The sequence below is a fragment of the Nerophis ophidion genome, linkage group LG19 (assembly GCF_033978795.1).
Source record: "Nerophis ophidion isolate RoL-2023_Sa linkage group LG19, RoL_Noph_v1.0, whole genome shotgun sequence".
Taxonomy (NCBI): domain Eukaryota; kingdom Metazoa; phylum Chordata; class Actinopteri; order Syngnathiformes; family Syngnathidae; genus Nerophis; species Nerophis ophidion.
In genome coordinates this window covers 22967506-22985897 of record NC_084629.1, presented here as the reverse complement: position 1 = coordinate 22985897, position 18392 = coordinate 22967506, and the positions used below count along the sequence as shown (strand labels likewise).

The following is an 18392-nucleotide window of genomic DNA, read 5'->3' as shown; positions in this document are numbered from 1 at the left end:
TTCTGTGTGGAGTTTGCATGTTCTCCCCGTGAATGCGTGGGTTCCCTCCGGGTACTCCGGCTTCCTCCCACTTCCAAAGACATGCACCTGGGGATAGGTTGATTGGCAACACTAAAATTGGCCCTAGTGTGTGAATGTGAGTGTGAATGTTGTTTGTCTATCTGTGTTGGCCCTGCGATGAGGTGGCGACTTGTCCAGGGTGTACCCCGCCTTCCGCCCGATTGTAGCTGAGATAGGCGCCAGCGCCCCCCGCGACCCCAAAAAGGGATTAAGCGGTAGAAAATGGATGGATGGATGGATGGAACGTTTTATCAAACGCATTTTTTATTGATATAAGATATGTGTATATCGCGATATATATTGGTATTGTTTTATCTCTCAGCCCTACTTGAGCCACTCGCCCCACATCAGACAGACATGTTTGGGATTGTTGACATTGCCAGGGCTCTGTGGCGTACTTTGTGACAATCTTCCTGTTGTTAACGTGCATGCCAGAGCGCGCCCAGTGATCAGTGTGAACGCCACGTTGGACATCACCCCTCCGATTATCAACCCATTGGAGAAGACCTGCACGCTTCCTGAATCCGGCACGTCTGTGTCCTGGTGAGTCTTGCAAAGACCGTCCATCTAATGGTCTCTTAAGAATGCTGAGGTTGACCTGCTCATCGTTTTTTGTGTAGTTTTAAGGTGAAATACTGCCTGAAGGCGAGCGGCAGAGGAGCTCATTCGTCTCTAAGTGAGTAAAAAGTCTGGCCTTCTGGTAGCACTGCCATCGCTCAGCAGTGATGTCTCGACTTCTCCCGAAGCGTTCCGCGTTGACCTGCTGTTGGACCGCCTGAAGCAGAAAGAGGCGACCAAGCGCGTCCTCTTCTTGCACAGTCGCACCTTTCAGTACTCCAAGAATATGACCACGGCCAACGGCGGCGGCCCGGCCTGCGAGGAGCAGACCGTCTTTCTTAGAGTAAAACCACATTTTAGACTCAGGTTCTAACAGCGTTTGATTTGGAGGAAACAAGGTGTGTGTCCTCTTCCAGGACGACCGTGAGTTCAGGGATAAAATCACGCCTATTTCTGTGGTGATGGAGTACAGTCTGGACTACCAGCTGGCTGCGGATAAAAACGGACTGCTACCCATCTTAGATATGTCGGCGCCGCCTAACGTCACCAAACAGGTAACGCTGATGCCTCCACCTTTAGCCAACGTCTTTTGACGTCCTCCTCATTCCTGTCAGGCTCACATACTGCTGGACTGTGGCGACGACAACATCTGCAAACCTGACCTGAGGCTGTCTGTGAAGAGGTGACCTATATATCTTTGAATTTTTACTTTTTTTTTTTTTTTATACCATTTATATTTTAATGCCCTTGATGTTTCCTGAAAATCTGGACTATCCAATTAGCTTTATTCAGAAGCACAAATGTTTATCAAACAGACACATCACACTTTAGGACATATTTAGTAGCCAAAATGTAAATCTGCTGTGTTATATGAAGTGTTAGGTGAACTGTGTTACTTTTACTGATAACGAGTAATTGAATTATCTAATTTTACATATATGTTACAATGCCATTACCAATGCGTTTGATGCAGTGTTGCACGCTACATTTGATGTGGTTGTATAGCAACTTTTTACTAATGAAAGCAACAACCAGCACCACACAAAAAAAAACTTTGACATTAAATAGTTAAACGCAATATCACACCGCAAACAACATGTAGACTAAGTACACACACGCACGCACACTCCTCCTACCACTACTACGAAGGAATAATGAAGAAATCAATTATCAAAGTGTCAAGCTTGAAATACTACAATTCTCCGTTTGTGAACAAGGAGAAATGCAAGCCATTGAGGCACATTCAATCTCTTTATTAAATAGCGCTAACACAATCCAGTGAAAAGATTTAACAGTGCTGCCGTCACTGCTGGCAAATTGCTGCTACTAAGCTAACAAACACAGCTGAGCTACACTTTTGCTCTGAGAGCGCTCTCGTTGACGTCACACATCACTTGGCAAGGCGCACTGCCTTTTAAGGGCATACACACACACTCTGCTCTCATGAAACCTCTCCACTGCATATGCCAGATGTTTGAATTAATTACTTCACCTATTAATTAGTTACATTGCTTAAAGAGTTATGTTTGTAATGCAATAACGTTTATGGTAAAGGTACTTGAAACTATAATTAATTACTTTGTAAAAGTAATTTTCAAGAACACTATGTGTAATCGCGTAAATTCTAAACAGCTTTCACACATTGTTCTTAAACTGCCATGTTTTTTGATGCTTTACCATTTCCACATTTTTCAACCGATCCAAACCATTCTAACATCAAAATGTCCAGCTCATAGAGGACACATGATTTACCTTTTGATATACTTTAGTGCAAAATTATGCCCACGTTTTCTCAGATTCCATATTTTCCACAATTTAAATTCCCATTAAAAAATAAATGAAAACATTCCAGATGTCTCAACCAACCATCCTCTGTACATATTGTCCTCATTAGGGTCACAAGTGAGCTAGAGTCTATCCCAGCTGATCCTGGGCAAGGCACTTAATATTGGTTCATAGTCAATCAAACGGCGCATATAGACAAACATTCCCACTCGCATTCAAACCAAAGGACAATTTGGAGTCTCCAATGAGATTAGTTTATTTCAGTTTCATTTACACAACCCCAAAAAATTACCATTTCTCCCGAATTTCATGTTCTCCACAACACATTTTTTTTGCTACTTCTGTTTTTCTCAACCAATCAACCATTCTAACAAAATAATGTTCATGTTTATTACAAAAATGTCTGGTTTTCTCGAAATCCCACATTTCCCAGAATTTTTTTGATGAAACAATGTTGCAATTGAGCCAAATTAATGTAAAGTAGTAAGTTGTGTATTTTAAAGCAAAGACGACTTGTAGTATAACAATAAGTTAATATAACTCTAAGAAAAGACAAAAATAGCCATGAGCTTACAATAAAAGTTGTATTTTTTTTAACAAAAATAGTTGGAATTTTACCAGACTAAAGTTTAATGTTTTTGATTTAAAAATGTGTTATTTGCTGTATTTTGGAAGAAAACATTTTTATTTGGTCAGAGATAAATAGCAGTGATCTCACAGGAAAAGTTAGTACCATATTATACGGACGATAGAGCGCACTGGGATATAAGCTGCACCCACTAAATTTTAAAAGAAACCTTTATTTTTATATATTAGCCGCACCGGACTGTAAGCCGCAAATATATATGTTGCGAAACAAGTTATTTACACAGTAAGGTTCTGTAAAGTGTTATTTACCTACCTTAATTGTTTCCAAATGGTGCCTGTAACACGGCAGTAAAACGACTGATCAAACAAAACAGAAGTCATCATCATTGACCTGCAAGCTGTGGAAGCTAGCACTCCAATCAGCTAAACAGACTCATTAACTCCTCCGTGACGTCTTGGTAAATTTACTGAGGAATTTGTGAAACTGAAACAATACAAAAAGAGTGCCATTTTAAGTTAATAATACTAAATCCGACACTCTTAAACATGTTAGCATTATAGCGAACAATACAAGCATCATTACATAACGATAGTGCGTAGAAATATGCATGAAAACACTCTTACCGACATCACACAGGAACGGTTTAGTAAGTATAACCAGTTTTAGTTATATTGTTAGACTTACAAATGTTGTTAGAGTGATGAATGAAGAGTCATACGAGTAAAATTGCTATGGACGGCTAGAAGACTGAATGACACTTTGGTTGTGGGAAAAAAATGCACTGCCGGTAAATGGAAGGACACTGCAGCACCTGCAGTGAGCCATAGATGACGCCTTAGCACAAACATTAAAACACTTTCTAAGTGTTTTTTCTTGTTTTTTTGTTTTTTTTTATAAAATAATTTTTACTATAGCTACTTTATACTATAGCTAAAAAGGTAGCGGCTTATACTCCGGAATTTCAGGTACCGGTAATTTTTTTTCACAAAAAATAGTTGTAATCTTGCCAAAATAAAGTTGACTATTTGTAATGGAAACATGTACTGTATAATATTACAGGACTAGTATATTAAAACTATGATTCATATATGTATATTTCTGTTTAAAAAGGGTTTTGTTCAAGAAAAAGTCAGACCATAACAAGAAAAGTTGTATATTTTTCACCAAAAAGTACATTTTGTTTTTTCTTCAACTTTATAAGAACAATATAAAGTATTGTTTAGTGCTTCATATTTTTGAGTATCTTTTTTTTTTTTGAGAAAAATAATCCTGCAAATGCTTGAAAAGCTGTTGTAAACTTGCAAATATAAAGTCGATTGTTTTTTAGGTAAAAATCTATAACCTTTCAAAACTAGCATATTAAGACCAAGAGTTATTTATGTATATTTTCATGACAAGAGTTGGATTTTGTTTGAAAAAAAAAAAGTCGGAATCTTGCAAGAAAAGTTGTATATTTTTGACACAAATCTTTTGTTTTATGACAAATATGTTTTTTATGAAAAAATAATTTACATGACAAAAATAGTGTAAAGTATTGTTAAGTGTTGTATATTTTTGAGAATCTTTTTTTAGGTTATGTAAATAGGTAGCACAATGGAATAGGGGTTAATGCATGAATTGATTAATGTGGACACTGACTTAAACGAGTTGAAAAACTTATTCGGGTGTTACCATTTAGTGGTCAATTGTACGGAATATGTACTGAACTCTGCAATCTACTAATAAAAGTTTCAATCAATCAATCAATCAATGTGCCTCCCAATACGAAGTTCCTGACTTCAATCCCGGGCTCTGGATCATTTGTGTGGAGTTTGCATGTTCTCCCCGTGACTGCGTGGGTCCCCTCCGGGTAGTACGGCTTCCTTCCACTTCCAAAAACATCCACGTGAGGTTAGGTTGATTGGCAACACTAGATTGGCCCTAGAGTGTGAATGTTGTCTGTCTATCTGTGTTGGCCCTGCGATGAGGTGGCGACTTGTCCAGGGTGTACCCCGCCTTCCGCCCGATTGTAACTGAGATAGGCACCAGCGCCCCTCGCGACCCCAAAGGGAATAAGCGGTAGGAAATGGATAGATGGATGTTTTTTTTATAAAATAATTTTTACTATAGCGACTTTATACTATAGCTAAAAAGGTAGCGGCTTATACTCCGGAAATTACGGTACCGGTAAAAAAATTTTTCAAAAAATAGTTGTAATCTTGCCAAAATAAAGTTGACTATTTTTAATGGAAACATGTACTGTATAATATTACAAGACTAGTATATTAGAACTATGATTTATATTTGTATATGTCTGTTTAAAAAGTGTTTTGTTCAAGAATAAAAGTCCAAACCTAACAAGAAAAGTTGTATATTTTTCACAAAAAAGTACATTTTGATTTTTCTTCAACTTTATAAAAACAATATAAAATATTGTTCAGTGTTATATATTTTTGAGTATCTTTTATTTATTTATTTTTGAAAAATTAATCCAGCAAATGCTTGAAAAGCTGTTGTAAACTTGCAAGAATAAAGTTGATTGTTTTTTAGGGAAAAGATATAAAACCTTTCAAAACTAGCATATTAAGACCGAGAGTTATTTATGTATATTTTCATGACAAGAGTTGGATTTTGTTGAAAAAAAAAGTCGGAATCTTGCAAGAAAAGTTGTATATTTTTGACACAAATCTTTTGTTTTATTTTTTATGAAAAAATAATTTACTTGACAAAAATAGTGTAAAGTATTGTTAAGTGTTGTATATTTTTGATAATCTTTTTTTAAGTTATGTAAATAGGCAGCACGGTGGTATAGGGGTTAATGCATGAATTGATTAACGTGGACACTGACAAGTTGAAAAACTTATTCGGGTGTTACCATTTAGTGGTCAATTGTACGGAATATGTACTGAACTGTGCAATCTACTAATAAAAGTTTCAATCAATCAATCAATGTGCCTCACAATACGAAGTTCCTGACTTCAATCCCGGGCTCGGGATCTTTCTGTGTGGAGTTTGCATGTTCTCCCCGTGACTGTGTGGGTTCCCTCCGGGTAGTACGGCTTCCTTCCACCTCTAAAAACATGCACCTGGGTATAGGTTGATTGGCAACACTAAATTGGCCCTAGAGTGTGAATGTTGTCTGTCTATCTGTGTTGGCCCTGCGATGAGGTGGCGACTTGTCCAGAGTCAACCCGCCTTCCGCCGGAATGCAGCTGAGATAGGCTCCAGCACCCTCCGCCACCCTGAAAAGGACAAGCGGTAGAAAATGGTTGGATGGATGTTTATTAGAAAAGTTATTGTTTTTTACAGAAATAGTTTTAGATTACAATTTAATATTTTTTTGATTAAAACGTGTAATTGTGTTATGTATATTATTTTTGAGGAAGAAGGTTGTCTTTTGTCCGAGAAAAAAATGTTGGTGAAAAAATCCTGCAGATCCCTGAATAATATATATATTTTTTTTAACCAAAAAAAGTTATATTTTTGCAACAATAAAGTTGACTATTTTCATTGTTTTCTTTTGTTTTTTTCCCCGAACCACTCGCCACCATGTGTCTTTCAACGCTCCAGCGACCGCGAGCAGATCGCCATCGGCGACGACAACGCTCTGACGCTGGAGATCAGCGCTGAGAACCGCGGCGAAGGCGCTTACGAGGCCGAGCTCCACGTCTTCCCGCCACAGCAGGCCGACTTCACCGGTGTGGTGCGCAGTCAGGTAACATGACCGCAGATCCCTCGCCGCCTCACGGTCCGAACGGTGTAGGTCATGAGACGAAAGACGTGCATGTGTGCTTGACAGGCGCTCAGCCGGCTGTCATGCGCTTACAAGAAGGAGAACCAGACCAAGATGGTGGTGTGTGACCTGGGAAACCCCATGAAAGGAGGAACTAAGGTCAGTGCAAACGCCTCCTGACAGATTTTTTTCAAGAGATGGAAATACACGATGTTTGTAGGAAACTTTTTTAAAGAGCTTGTCCTCAAAATGGGAAAATAGGAAGTTTGAGCACCGAGGAACTTTTAAGGCAGGTGTGTCAAACATACGCCCGCGGGCCGGAGTTTTATCTGGCCCGCATGATAAGTTTGCCAAGTATAATCATTAGCTGCTTTTGTTTTTAAAAAAAATAAACTCCTGTTCTAAATGTGTCCAATGGATCTCACAATAGCAATTCTGTTAGGCAGGCAAACGGTTTATACGCAAGCCAAGCAGGAGGTACACAGTAAAGGGTCCCCCCTCTACCCACATCAAACTTAAAACCTGCCGTTTTATGTCTTCCGCTTCAAACATTATTATTTGGCACCCTTAGTCCCCCAAAATGTCTCTGTCAAACACGAGAAAAGTGTGAAACAGAAAACTTAACCCTTTTGAATAGTTTTTACCTCCGTTTCTTATAGTTTGTTGAGTTAGCACTGGATTGATACGTGGACATGACTAAGAAGGTATTTGATGCCTCGAAGAGTTTACATGTTGAGTTTTTTGTTCAATCCCAGAAAGACTGTGATTTAAAGTTTAATCCTGGTTTAGTAGATACACTGAGACGAAGTCTAAGCTCATTGTGTTTTTGAAGCTACACCAATTTCCTCAGAATTTTCAACAAACTTGAAGTGTTTTGTCCAGAGGATTATTAGTGATTTGTACATTTTCAGAATGAGCTTGTTCTATTTTTGGCCAAAGTAAAACAAAGAAAACAACCTGGAGTTGTCTTTATTATAAAGTTATCATGCCATGATTTTACCATTACGGCCCACTTGGGATTACATTTTCCTCCATGCGGACCCTGAGCTAAAATGAGTTTGACACCCCTGCGTTAAGGTCGAACACAATATTAATTCATTGATAATAATATAATAGAGTCATAATAAAGACTGAATTATTCCACAAAGTCAAATATAACATATTTAACCCTTAGGGGAAAAAGGCTGACTTGTTTGTACTTTTGCTGTATTTTTTATTGTGTTCCTCAATTATAAATGTTGTGTGTGTGTGTGTGGTACATTTTTAAATTTCAATATTTTAATCTTGACACTGGCAGGTATTCTACAATATCCCAAAGTCAAGCAAGACATGAAAGTCCTTCATTTTTTAAAAGGCCTACAAAACATTTTAGAATCTTTCTATTTATTTTTTTTTTTACTTTTTTTTTCCCCAGTACATGCCCTAAACAAAAATACCAAATGTAATGGGTTTAAAAAAAAACAAAAAAAAAAACGTTTTACCCTTTAAAAGCCATTTGATCAAATTATGTCATAGTTGTCAAATAATATACATTTGCATAACAAGGGATAATATATATAAGTTGTGGAGTCTTACTGTTTTTAATGCTAAGTTCACATATCTTTGAGTTATTCGAAAAACTGTGGTTAAATTCCAAATTACGGAGCCGCTGTAATCTAGAACAAAATTAAATGATTAACGCCGGTCATACCATGCATGTTGAAGGAGTAAATAATAGGTGTGGCATAAGTTTTGATTCCTGGTTTGTCGTTTTGCTCCACTTCCTGTGCTGTGATTGGACAGGTGCTGGCTGAGCTGCGCTTCAGCGTGCACCAGCTCTCGGAGGAGGACACAGCGGTCCAGTTTGATCTGCAGATGGTCAGGTATGCTCAACGGTTTCCATGGCAACTATCACACATACAACACAGCTGTTGTCTGATGTGCAGTGTTGCATCTTGACCACGAGGGTGGAAATGTAGTTACCGATCGTCACTGTCTTCTGCTTGGTTCCTAATATCTGCCATCATTCAAACTAGCCTTTTTTTTTTCTTGTAGCTCCAATCAGTTCAATAACACCAGCGCACGAGTGTCCAGCATCACCAAACTAGTTGTTCTGGCCAGAGTCTCCATCCGAGGGTAAAAGGTGTATGTTTACCTGCTAGCATCGCACATTTGAACTGTTTTGTCTTTTTACAGCACTTCGTCTCCCGGCCAGGTGCTGCTCCCTATTGCCAACTGGAAACCAAAGGTACCCCCGGTCACTGGAGACGACATCGGACCGCAAATAGTGCACGTCTATGAGGTAACATGTGTCCGCAACACCTACTCATTAAACATACGTATTTAATGTACTATGTTTGAGCCCAAGGGAGAACCAAGTGTGTAATTTGAGTCTTAAGCTGCAAAAAAGATTAAGCAGAGGCCAACAAATATTGCTCCATAGATTTTTTTAAAAATAAGAAATTTTGTAGGGGTGTAATGGTACATGTATTAAATATTTTTTTTTAATTTGAGACATTTACCAGAATAAATTCAGAAAATTGCAGTATAAAGTGTAATTTCACGTCAAAAATTATTTTATAAGAAAATGTTGCAATATTTACAAGACAAAGAAAAGAGAAAAGTCATTTTACAAGAAAAAAAAGTTATTCCACTAAAAAAGTATTGACTTGTATTTAAAAATACGACAATTTTACAGATTAAAAGTCATAATATTACAAAAAGATCTGGATCTACAATATATGATTTCAATTTTACAAGATGTACATTATCATATAGTGAGCAAAAGTTGTATTTTGTTTTTTACTTCTACACTAAAATGTAATAATATTTAATGCAATGTTACAGGTAAAAAAAAAAAATATATATATATATATGAATATTACCAGAAAGTAATTTTTTCAGGAAATGATTGGAATTTCACAAAAGAAAGTTGTAAAGGAAAAGGTAATCTTTTTTGACAAAAGTAATTTACTTTGAGGAGTAAAAAAGATGTGCAGAGTAAATGTGAATTTTACAAAAGATGTATTAAATATTACATTTATATTACATTTTATGGCAATTTTACCGATAAAAAGTCGGAATGCTACAAAAAAATCTGAATCTATATTTGATTTCAATTTTACAGGACGAACATTGTCATACACTGAGAAAAAAGTTGTATTTCAACACTAAAATGTAGTTATCTTTACTGCAGTGTTACAGGCAAAAAAAGGCTAAATATCACAAGAAAATCTAAATTTTCAAGGACCTTATTGTGATTCAAAATCAAAAGTTGTCTTGTTGTAAGAGAAAAAAAGTAATAGTTTTCATAGGGAAAATGTTTTGAGGTTTAAAAAGAATATTCTGAAAAATAAATCTGAATTTTACCAAAAAAAAAGTCAGAATGCTACAATAAAATCTGGATATGCAATATATCATTTCAATTTTACAAGACAAAAATTGTCATACAGTGAGAAAAAAAAGCTGTAAGAGAAAAAAAATAATTTTCATACGGAAAATGCTTTGAGGTTTAAAAAGAATATTCTGAAAAATACATCTGAATTTTACAAAAAAAAAAATATTTTTACAAGACATTTTACTGCCATTTTACCAAAAACAAGTCAGAATGCAACAATAAAATTTGAGCAAAAAGTTGTAATTTTAAGTTTAAAAAGTTATATTTCCACACTACAATGTAGTAATATTTACTGTTAAGTCATGGGTAAAAAGTCAGAATACTTCACAAAAAAATCTAAATTTTACATGAAATTATTTCAATTTTACAATCAAGTGATTTTGTGTGAAAAAAGTAAGACAAAAAGTAATATTTTTTATAAGAACAATTCAAAAGTTTAAGCAGTAAAACGTATTCTGAATAACAAATCTGAATTTTACAAAAAACTAATTGCAATTTAACAAGACAATGTGTTGCATTTTGAGGGAAAAACTTGTAATATTTTGAAAAAATAATTCCTAATTTTTGAAGAAAAAAGTTCCTAATAATCATAATTTTAATTATTAGTGTATGATTTTTTCTTATTTAAAAAAATAATAATCATTAAATTGTGATTGTGGCTTACCGTTACACCCCTTATAGATTATAAACGTACAAAGAGATAGATATTGAAAGGAAAAGTTTGTCTTTGCCTTGGGACGTACTCGCTAGAAGACTTTATCGTGACGAGTGAAGGGTTGCATATTGATCAGTGATTGTTTGACGGTGAAGTTGCTGAACAACGGTCCAAGTACGTTCAGCAAGGCGTCGCTGGAGGTGGAGTGGCCGTACCACTACAAGAACGGATCGTTGCTCTACATCACCAGCTTCGACACCGAAGGACCCATCAACTGCACCACCGACGTGGAAATCAACCCTCGCAACGTGTCGGTGAGACGCACGCTCGCACATGCACGGACGACCGCCATTGACAAAGACGACAAACACATCGCTTAGGGCTGGGCAATATGGCTGGAAACTGTAGTGTTTTTTTTATATGGAGCGATACTGATATTTGGTATATGACCTGTTGAAAATAATGACCAGAAGAAAAAATATTAAACGTAAACATTTTTATTTCAAATGTAACCTTCCACTGATAATAGTCTCTCAGCTATCGAGACATAAAGAAAGGAAATGTCAAAAAAACTATGGAAAACAAGCAATGTAAACAAAATTGTAAAATCACATTGAACACTTAACAGTAACCTCTTAAAATGAAGGTGCAAAATAATGAATATGTAACAAATGCTTAATAAAGTGTAACAAAATAGTGCAAAGTATGAAAATGTAAACAGAGGAAAGCTGGGAACTATTTTCTGTAGGTTTAGTGCCAGGAAGTTACGGCTGTGCTCTAAAAGGTGAGCGGGGTTTCGGTGGGGACGAGCACTTTGCATCATTTACAGACCACATCGGTCTGACTATGGTCCATTTGAAAAAATCCCCAAAAACTGCTAAACTGTGACTTTTTGTCTTTTATCCACAATTTCTTAATTTTGACTTTCTCTTCTCACTCCATGCAAAGAATCAACAGCCAGACAACAAGATGGCAGAACCAACCTCTGGTTTCTTCCGACAGAAAAAATATATATATTTAATGCATTTTTATTGATATCAGTTTTGTGTGTATGGCGATTTATATTGATATCGTTTTATCGCCCAGCCCTAACGCAGATAGATGTTCATCCTACATTAGCAACATTTCAGACTTATGTACAGTATATTTTTCTGTGTAAAATCCACATTATGAGGTTAAAGCAGGGGTGTCACACTTGTTTTCCTCAAGGGCCACACTGCAGTCAGGGCTGTCCTTAGAGGGCCGCTTGTCACAGCAGCCCTCATATATGAATTTGCCTAAACATTTGAATATTATATATTTTTTTATGCACACTGTAAAACAATAATCTTTATATTTTACAGTAAAAACTGGCAACTCACTCATCAACTCACCCGGATTTTACTGCAGCAAAAAGTGTTTTTTACAACATTTTACAGTAAAGGGAAAAACTGTCAGCTTAGTGACCAGAACATTACAGTAAAATGTACTGGGGTTTTACGTCTTACTGTAAATAGGAAAAACGGCACCACTGTTACTTTTTTTTAATTGTAGCAATTGAGCTGCCAGTTTTTTACCGTCAAAAAATGTGTGACCCTTTTTCCATTTAAAGTAATACACGGTAAAAACAAGCTTAGTTGACAGAATTTTACTGTAATAAATTTTTTTTTTTTATTTAAAGTTAAAATGCTGTAAAAACACCATAAATGTAACCCCTAAAATGTAAAATGAACAATTTGATGGTTCACTTGCTTTGAAATCATAGTTCAAGCAGATATCTACAGCCTTTGTTTTTACTTTAACCCCAAAAGTTGTTTGGAACATATGATGATACAATATTTGTTACAATAGTGGTTAATATTAAAGTAGAAAAAAATTGCATATTCATATGACAAATACCTGCGATGAGGTGGCGACTTGTCCAGGGTGTACGCCCCCTTCCGCCCGATTGTAGCTGAGATAGGCACCAGCACCTCCTGCGACCCCAAAGGGAATAAGTGGTAGAAAAGGGATGGATGGATAACAAATACATTTAGTAAGCAAATATATGGTACCTTATTGATGCATATTTTTTCCTGGCCTTTAAGGGCCATATACAATGATGCGGCAGCCCAGACCTGGCCCCTGGGCCCTGAGTTTGACACCTGTGGGTTAACGTATCCCTGCTTTTAATTTTTATGGCACATTTCAAAATCTCGTCATCGGTTAAGTTAAAGTACCACTGATAGTCTCACACACACACACACACACACACACACACACACACACACACACACTAGGTGTGATGAAATTTCTCCTCTGCATTTGACCCATCCCCTTGATCACCCCTGGGAGGTGAGTGTGGAAGTGAGTAGCAGCGATGGCCGCGCCCGGGAATTATTTTGGTGATTTAACCTCCAATTCCAACCCTTGATGCTGATTACCAAGCAGGGAGGCAATGGGTCCCATTTTTATAGTCTTTGGTTATGAGAACTTGACGAGATTGTGTGAATTTGTCATGTCACACCTTTAGGAAGTCCATATATGGTAACTGCTGCTCAGCACCGAGAAATGGGAAACCTTTAAATTTACGGGAAGCTTAAGACTGACTTTACATTTTTTTCACCTTTAACACACGAACCCTGTTAGCCTGGGGCTTATTGCCTGCTTCTTTTTTCATCTTGTAGAGTCCGCTGTCGTCGGCAAAGAATGCCAGTGGCGTGGTGCCTCCTAGGGAGCGCGAGACGGAGGGCCGCAACCGCAACCATGTCCGCAAGCGAGACCTGGAGACGAGAGACTCCCAGAACGATCTGCTAAGCCTGGTGAGGTCTCTTGTACCTCACTGTGACGTACACCTACGAAGCAATGTGGTCACATGACTTCATGATGGATTGTGTCTGTGTGCGAGCGTGTAGGACTGCAGCACAGCAGAGTGTCTGAAGCTGAGATGTCAGGTTGGCCGTCTGGAGAGGAAGAAAAACGCCATCCTCTTCATCTACTCCAGACTAGATGTCAACAACTTCCTCGCGGTACTTGCACAATGCTACACAACAGACACACAACGCTATACTGCGGCTGCAATGGTGCACGGGAATTAGACAGTGTTGCACTACCGTTACACATACACACACACACATGCACAATGCTACATAACAGTTGTACAAACAACAGACACAAATCTGCTTAACAATTGCACACTCAGTGTTACACAAAGGTTTTAAAAACAAATACACAACAGTTAACACTCCCACACACACCATTCTGCTATATAGAAGTTTTACACACACGCGCACGGACACAAACCTGCTTAACAGTTACACACTCAGTGCTACACAAAGGTTTTAAAAACACATACACAAATACATAACAGTTACACACAAAGCTATACAATAGTTTCATACACACAATTCCACAACAGTTACACAAATTCTACACAGTTATTCACAATTTGGCATACCAGCTACACGCACACACACACACACGCGCATACACACACACACACAATTCTGCTACATGGAAGTTTTATACACGTGCACAAAATATATCCGCATAACAGTGCTACACAACAGTTTTACAAATTCTACACATCAGTTACACACAATTATGGATACCAGTTACACACACCATTCTGCTACACAGAAAGTTTTTACACACACTCGCACAGGCACAAATCTGCTTAACAGTTACACACACAGTATTACACAACCGTTTTAAAAACATATCCATAAATACAGTTACACACAACTATGGATACCAGTTACACACACACACACTTCTGCTACATATAAGTTTTACACACATCCGCACAGACACAAATCTGCTTAACAGTTACACACTAAGTGCTACAAAACAGTTTCACAAACACAACAGTTACCACAAAACTATCGTATAGTTTTGTGCACAATGCCACTCAACAGTTTTTTACCATTTGGCAAAACAGTTTTACTAACACGTACACAAATATACAACAGTTACACACAATTCTTCATATCTGTCACACACACACATTATTCTGCTACATAGAGGTTTTACACACACGTGCACAAACACAAATCTACGTAACAGTTACACAACCGTTTTAAAAACATACACAAATACACACCAGTTACACTCGCACTTACACACCATATTGCTCCATAGAAGTTCTTCCGACCCACGCAGACACAAATCTGCTTAACAGTTACACACTCAATGCTAGACAAATGTTTTAAAAACACTTACATAAATACACAAGTTACACAAATCTATACAATTGTATTGTACACAATGCCAAATAACAGTTATACAAACTCTACACAACGTTGTTTCCCAATTTGGCATAATAGTTACACTCACACACTTACCAAACACACAAATCAGCAACATAGAAGTGTTACACACACACACGCACAAACACGAATCTGCTTAACAGTAACACACTCAGTGATACACAACAGTTTTACAAACATGTACACGAGTACACAACAGTTACACACAAAGCTATACAATAGCTTTGTACACAATTCCACATAAGAATTACACAAATTATATGGTTTTCCACGATTTGGCATAATAGTTACACACGCACACACAAACAATTCTGCAAAAAAGACATCTTAGACGTACAAACACAAATCTGCTTAACAGTAACACACTCAATGATACACAACAGTTACACAAACACGTACACGAATACACAACAGTTACACTCACACACACACCATTTTACTATGTAGAAGTTTAACACATGCACACAGACACAAACATCTGCTCAACAGTTACACTCTCGGTGCTACATAACAATTTTAAAAACACATACACAAATACATAAGTTACACACAAAGCTATACAATAGATTTATACACACAATTCCACAACAGTTACACAAATTCTTCATAGTTATTCACAATTCGACATACCAGCTTCACACATACTCACACACAATTCTGCTTAATGGAAGCTTTACACACATGCGCACAAAATAAATCTGCATAACAGTTACACACTCAGTCCTACCCTAGTTTACAAACACTTACACAAATACACAATTCTGCATATCAGTTACACAAACACACACACACAATTAAGCAACAGTTATACCCACAATGAGACATAAGTTTTACGCACACACAAACACATGCTTAACAGTTTTTACACACAAAACAGTTAAACACAAAGCTATACTATAGCCTTATACATACAGTGTTACACAACCGTTACACTTAGACACAGTGCTACACAATAGTTATACTCATATGCAATACCATTCAATTACAAACACATCTGCACAACAGTTACACACAGTGCTAATTCTACACAGCACACAAAGCTACACAACAGTTTTAAGCTCTCAACAGTTACAAACAAAGCTATACAATAGGTTTATGCACGCACACACACAGTACTACACTAGTTACAAGCACACAGTCCTGCACAAGTTTCACACATGCAATTTTAGGCAACAACAATTTCTTGCAACCACACGCAAACATGGTCGACTCAACTGATACACACGCATGTAACACAAAACAACAATTGCACACACAATGCTAAACAACTGTCCTTGTGTTCAGGCTGAGAATCAGAATCGCTCCTATGTGATCCGGTCTACGGCATCCTTCAGTGTCATCGAGATGCCGTACAAGAACCTCGAGTCTGAACTGCCGTCCAACAGCACCACCGTGAGACAGACACACACATACACTCACGTTCTTGTATTTGTCACCTTCTTGAGACCTCCGAAAAATGCTTACCTCTTTAGGACCACCCTTTCTACATATATAAAGATTTATATTTACAACATTAATAATATATACAAACAATACAAATATTAAAAAGGTAAGCTTTTAGTTTGTTGTTGTTGAATTTTTTGTTTGTAATTAGTTTTTAATCTTCATTATTTGCTTCATTTTATTACAGTATGTGTCTATACACATTTTTTATTATTATTAATTTTGGCCAAAGGGGGTGGTATAACTTGGTTGGTAGAGTGGCCGTGCCAACAACTTGAAGGTTGCAGGTTCGATCCATGCTTCCGCCATCCTAGTCACTGCCGTTGTGTCCTTGGGCAAGACACTTTACCCACCTGCCCTCATTGCCACCCACACTGGTTTAAAGGCCTACTGAAATTAGATTTTCTTATTTAAACGGGGATAGCAGGTCCATTCTACGTGTCATACTTGATCATTTCGCGATATTGCCATATTTTTGCTGAAAGGGTTTAGTCGAGAACATCCACGATAAAGTTTGCAACTTTCGGTGCTAAGAGAAATGCCCTGCCTCTACCGGAAGTTGCAGACGATGACGTCACATGTTTGATGGCTCCTCACATATTCGCATTGTTTTTAATGGGAGCCTCCAACAAAAAGTGCTATTCGGGCCGAGAAAACGACAATTTCCCCATTAATTTGAGCGAGGATGAAAGATTCGGAATAGAAAAAAATATATATATATAAAAAAAAAACGCGATTGCATTGGGACGGATTCCGATGTTTTTAGATACATTTACTAGGATAATTCTGGGAAATCCCTTATCTTTCTATTGTGTTGGTAGTGTTTTAGTGAGTTAAATAGTGCCTGATAGTCGTAGGTGTGTCTCTACGGGTGTCTTGACGCGCAGTGTCTCAGGGGAGTCGACGGCAGCTATGGATGGCACAAGCTCAGCTTTTCTCCGTTAAGAACTGACTTTTAACCACAAGTTTCTCACCGGAACGTGCTGGTTGACATTTGGTAGGGATCCATGTTTGCTTGACCGCGCTCTGATCCATAGGAAAGTTTCACAACCAGGAATTTTAAACAAGGAATCACCGTGTGTTTGTGTGGCTAAAGGCTAAAGCTTCCCAACTCCATCTTTCTACTGTGACTTCTCCAATATTAATTGAACAAATTGCAAAAGATTCAGCAACACAGTTCTCCAAAATACTGTATAATTATGCCGTTAAAGCTGACAACTTTTAGCTGTGTGTGTGCAGCGCTCATACTTCCTAAAAACTTGTGACGTCTTGCGTACACGTCATCATTACACGACGTTTCGAAGACGAAACTCCCGCGAAATTTAAAATTGTAATTTAGTAAACTAAAAAGGCCGTATTGGCATGTGTTGCAATGTTAATATTTCATCATTGATATATAAACTATCAGACTGCGTGGTGGGTAGTAGTGGGTTTCAGTAGGCCTTTAAATGTGACTTAGATATTGGCTTTCACTGGGTAAAGCGCTTTGAGTCACTAGAGAAAAAGCGCTATATAAATATAATTCACTTCACTTTTCAATTTTTTACACACACTTGTTTTTAGATATGTTGGCCAGAGAGGGAGCACTTTTAAAACCGACAGTCAATTTGAAAAATCCCTGCTTCTTGGGACCACCCTAATTTTGATAGATTTCACCACCAGGGGTGCAAATGAGACATTATCTATTAGATGCAATGGTTTTCCGTATTGGGAACATGATTTATGTCCCAACTTGTTCACCGGTACTCATATGGAAGGTACGTTCCCTTGTTGACGTCTCAAGAAGGGTAGAAATATAAAAACACACACATGCTGTTAGCACACACGCTGAGGGTGCTTCAAGTTCTTTGTTTGTGTGGAACAGGTTAGCGTGTCTGTGCTGTGGGTGGCTGACACCCCCCAGTCGGTGCCAGGCTGGGTGGTGGCGCTGGCCGTGCTGGCGGGACTTTTGTTGCTGGCGCTGCTCATCTTCATCATGTACAAGGTGA

At 37.7% G+C, this 18392-nt stretch overlaps 1 protein-coding gene across 1 annotated transcript in view; it reads left to right on the top strand.

The window, feature by feature from the left end:
* Positions 1–18392, top strand: part of itgav (integrin, alpha V) — a 62648-nt gene that overhangs the window by 42908 nt on the left and 1348 nt on the right. The window contains exons 17-31 of the mRNA XM_061879573.1: positions 496–603; positions 681–736; positions 807–961; positions 1035–1172; positions 1233–1300; positions 6542–6686; positions 6771–6863; positions 8487–8566; positions 8739–8819; positions 8880–8985; positions 10891–11049; positions 13381–13515; positions 13609–13722; positions 16246–16353; positions 18269–18388. Of these exons, the coding sequence (XP_061735557.1) occupies positions 496–603; positions 681–736; positions 807–961; positions 1035–1172; positions 1233–1300; positions 6542–6686; positions 6771–6863; positions 8487–8566; positions 8739–8819; positions 8880–8985; positions 10891–11049; positions 13381–13515; positions 13609–13722; positions 16246–16353; positions 18269–18388 (1666 nt within the window). The remainder of the gene's footprint in view (positions 1–495; positions 604–680; positions 737–806; positions 962–1034; positions 1173–1232; positions 1301–6541; positions 6687–6770; positions 6864–8486; positions 8567–8738; positions 8820–8879; positions 8986–10890; positions 11050–13380; positions 13516–13608; positions 13723–16245; positions 16354–18268; positions 18389–18392) is intronic.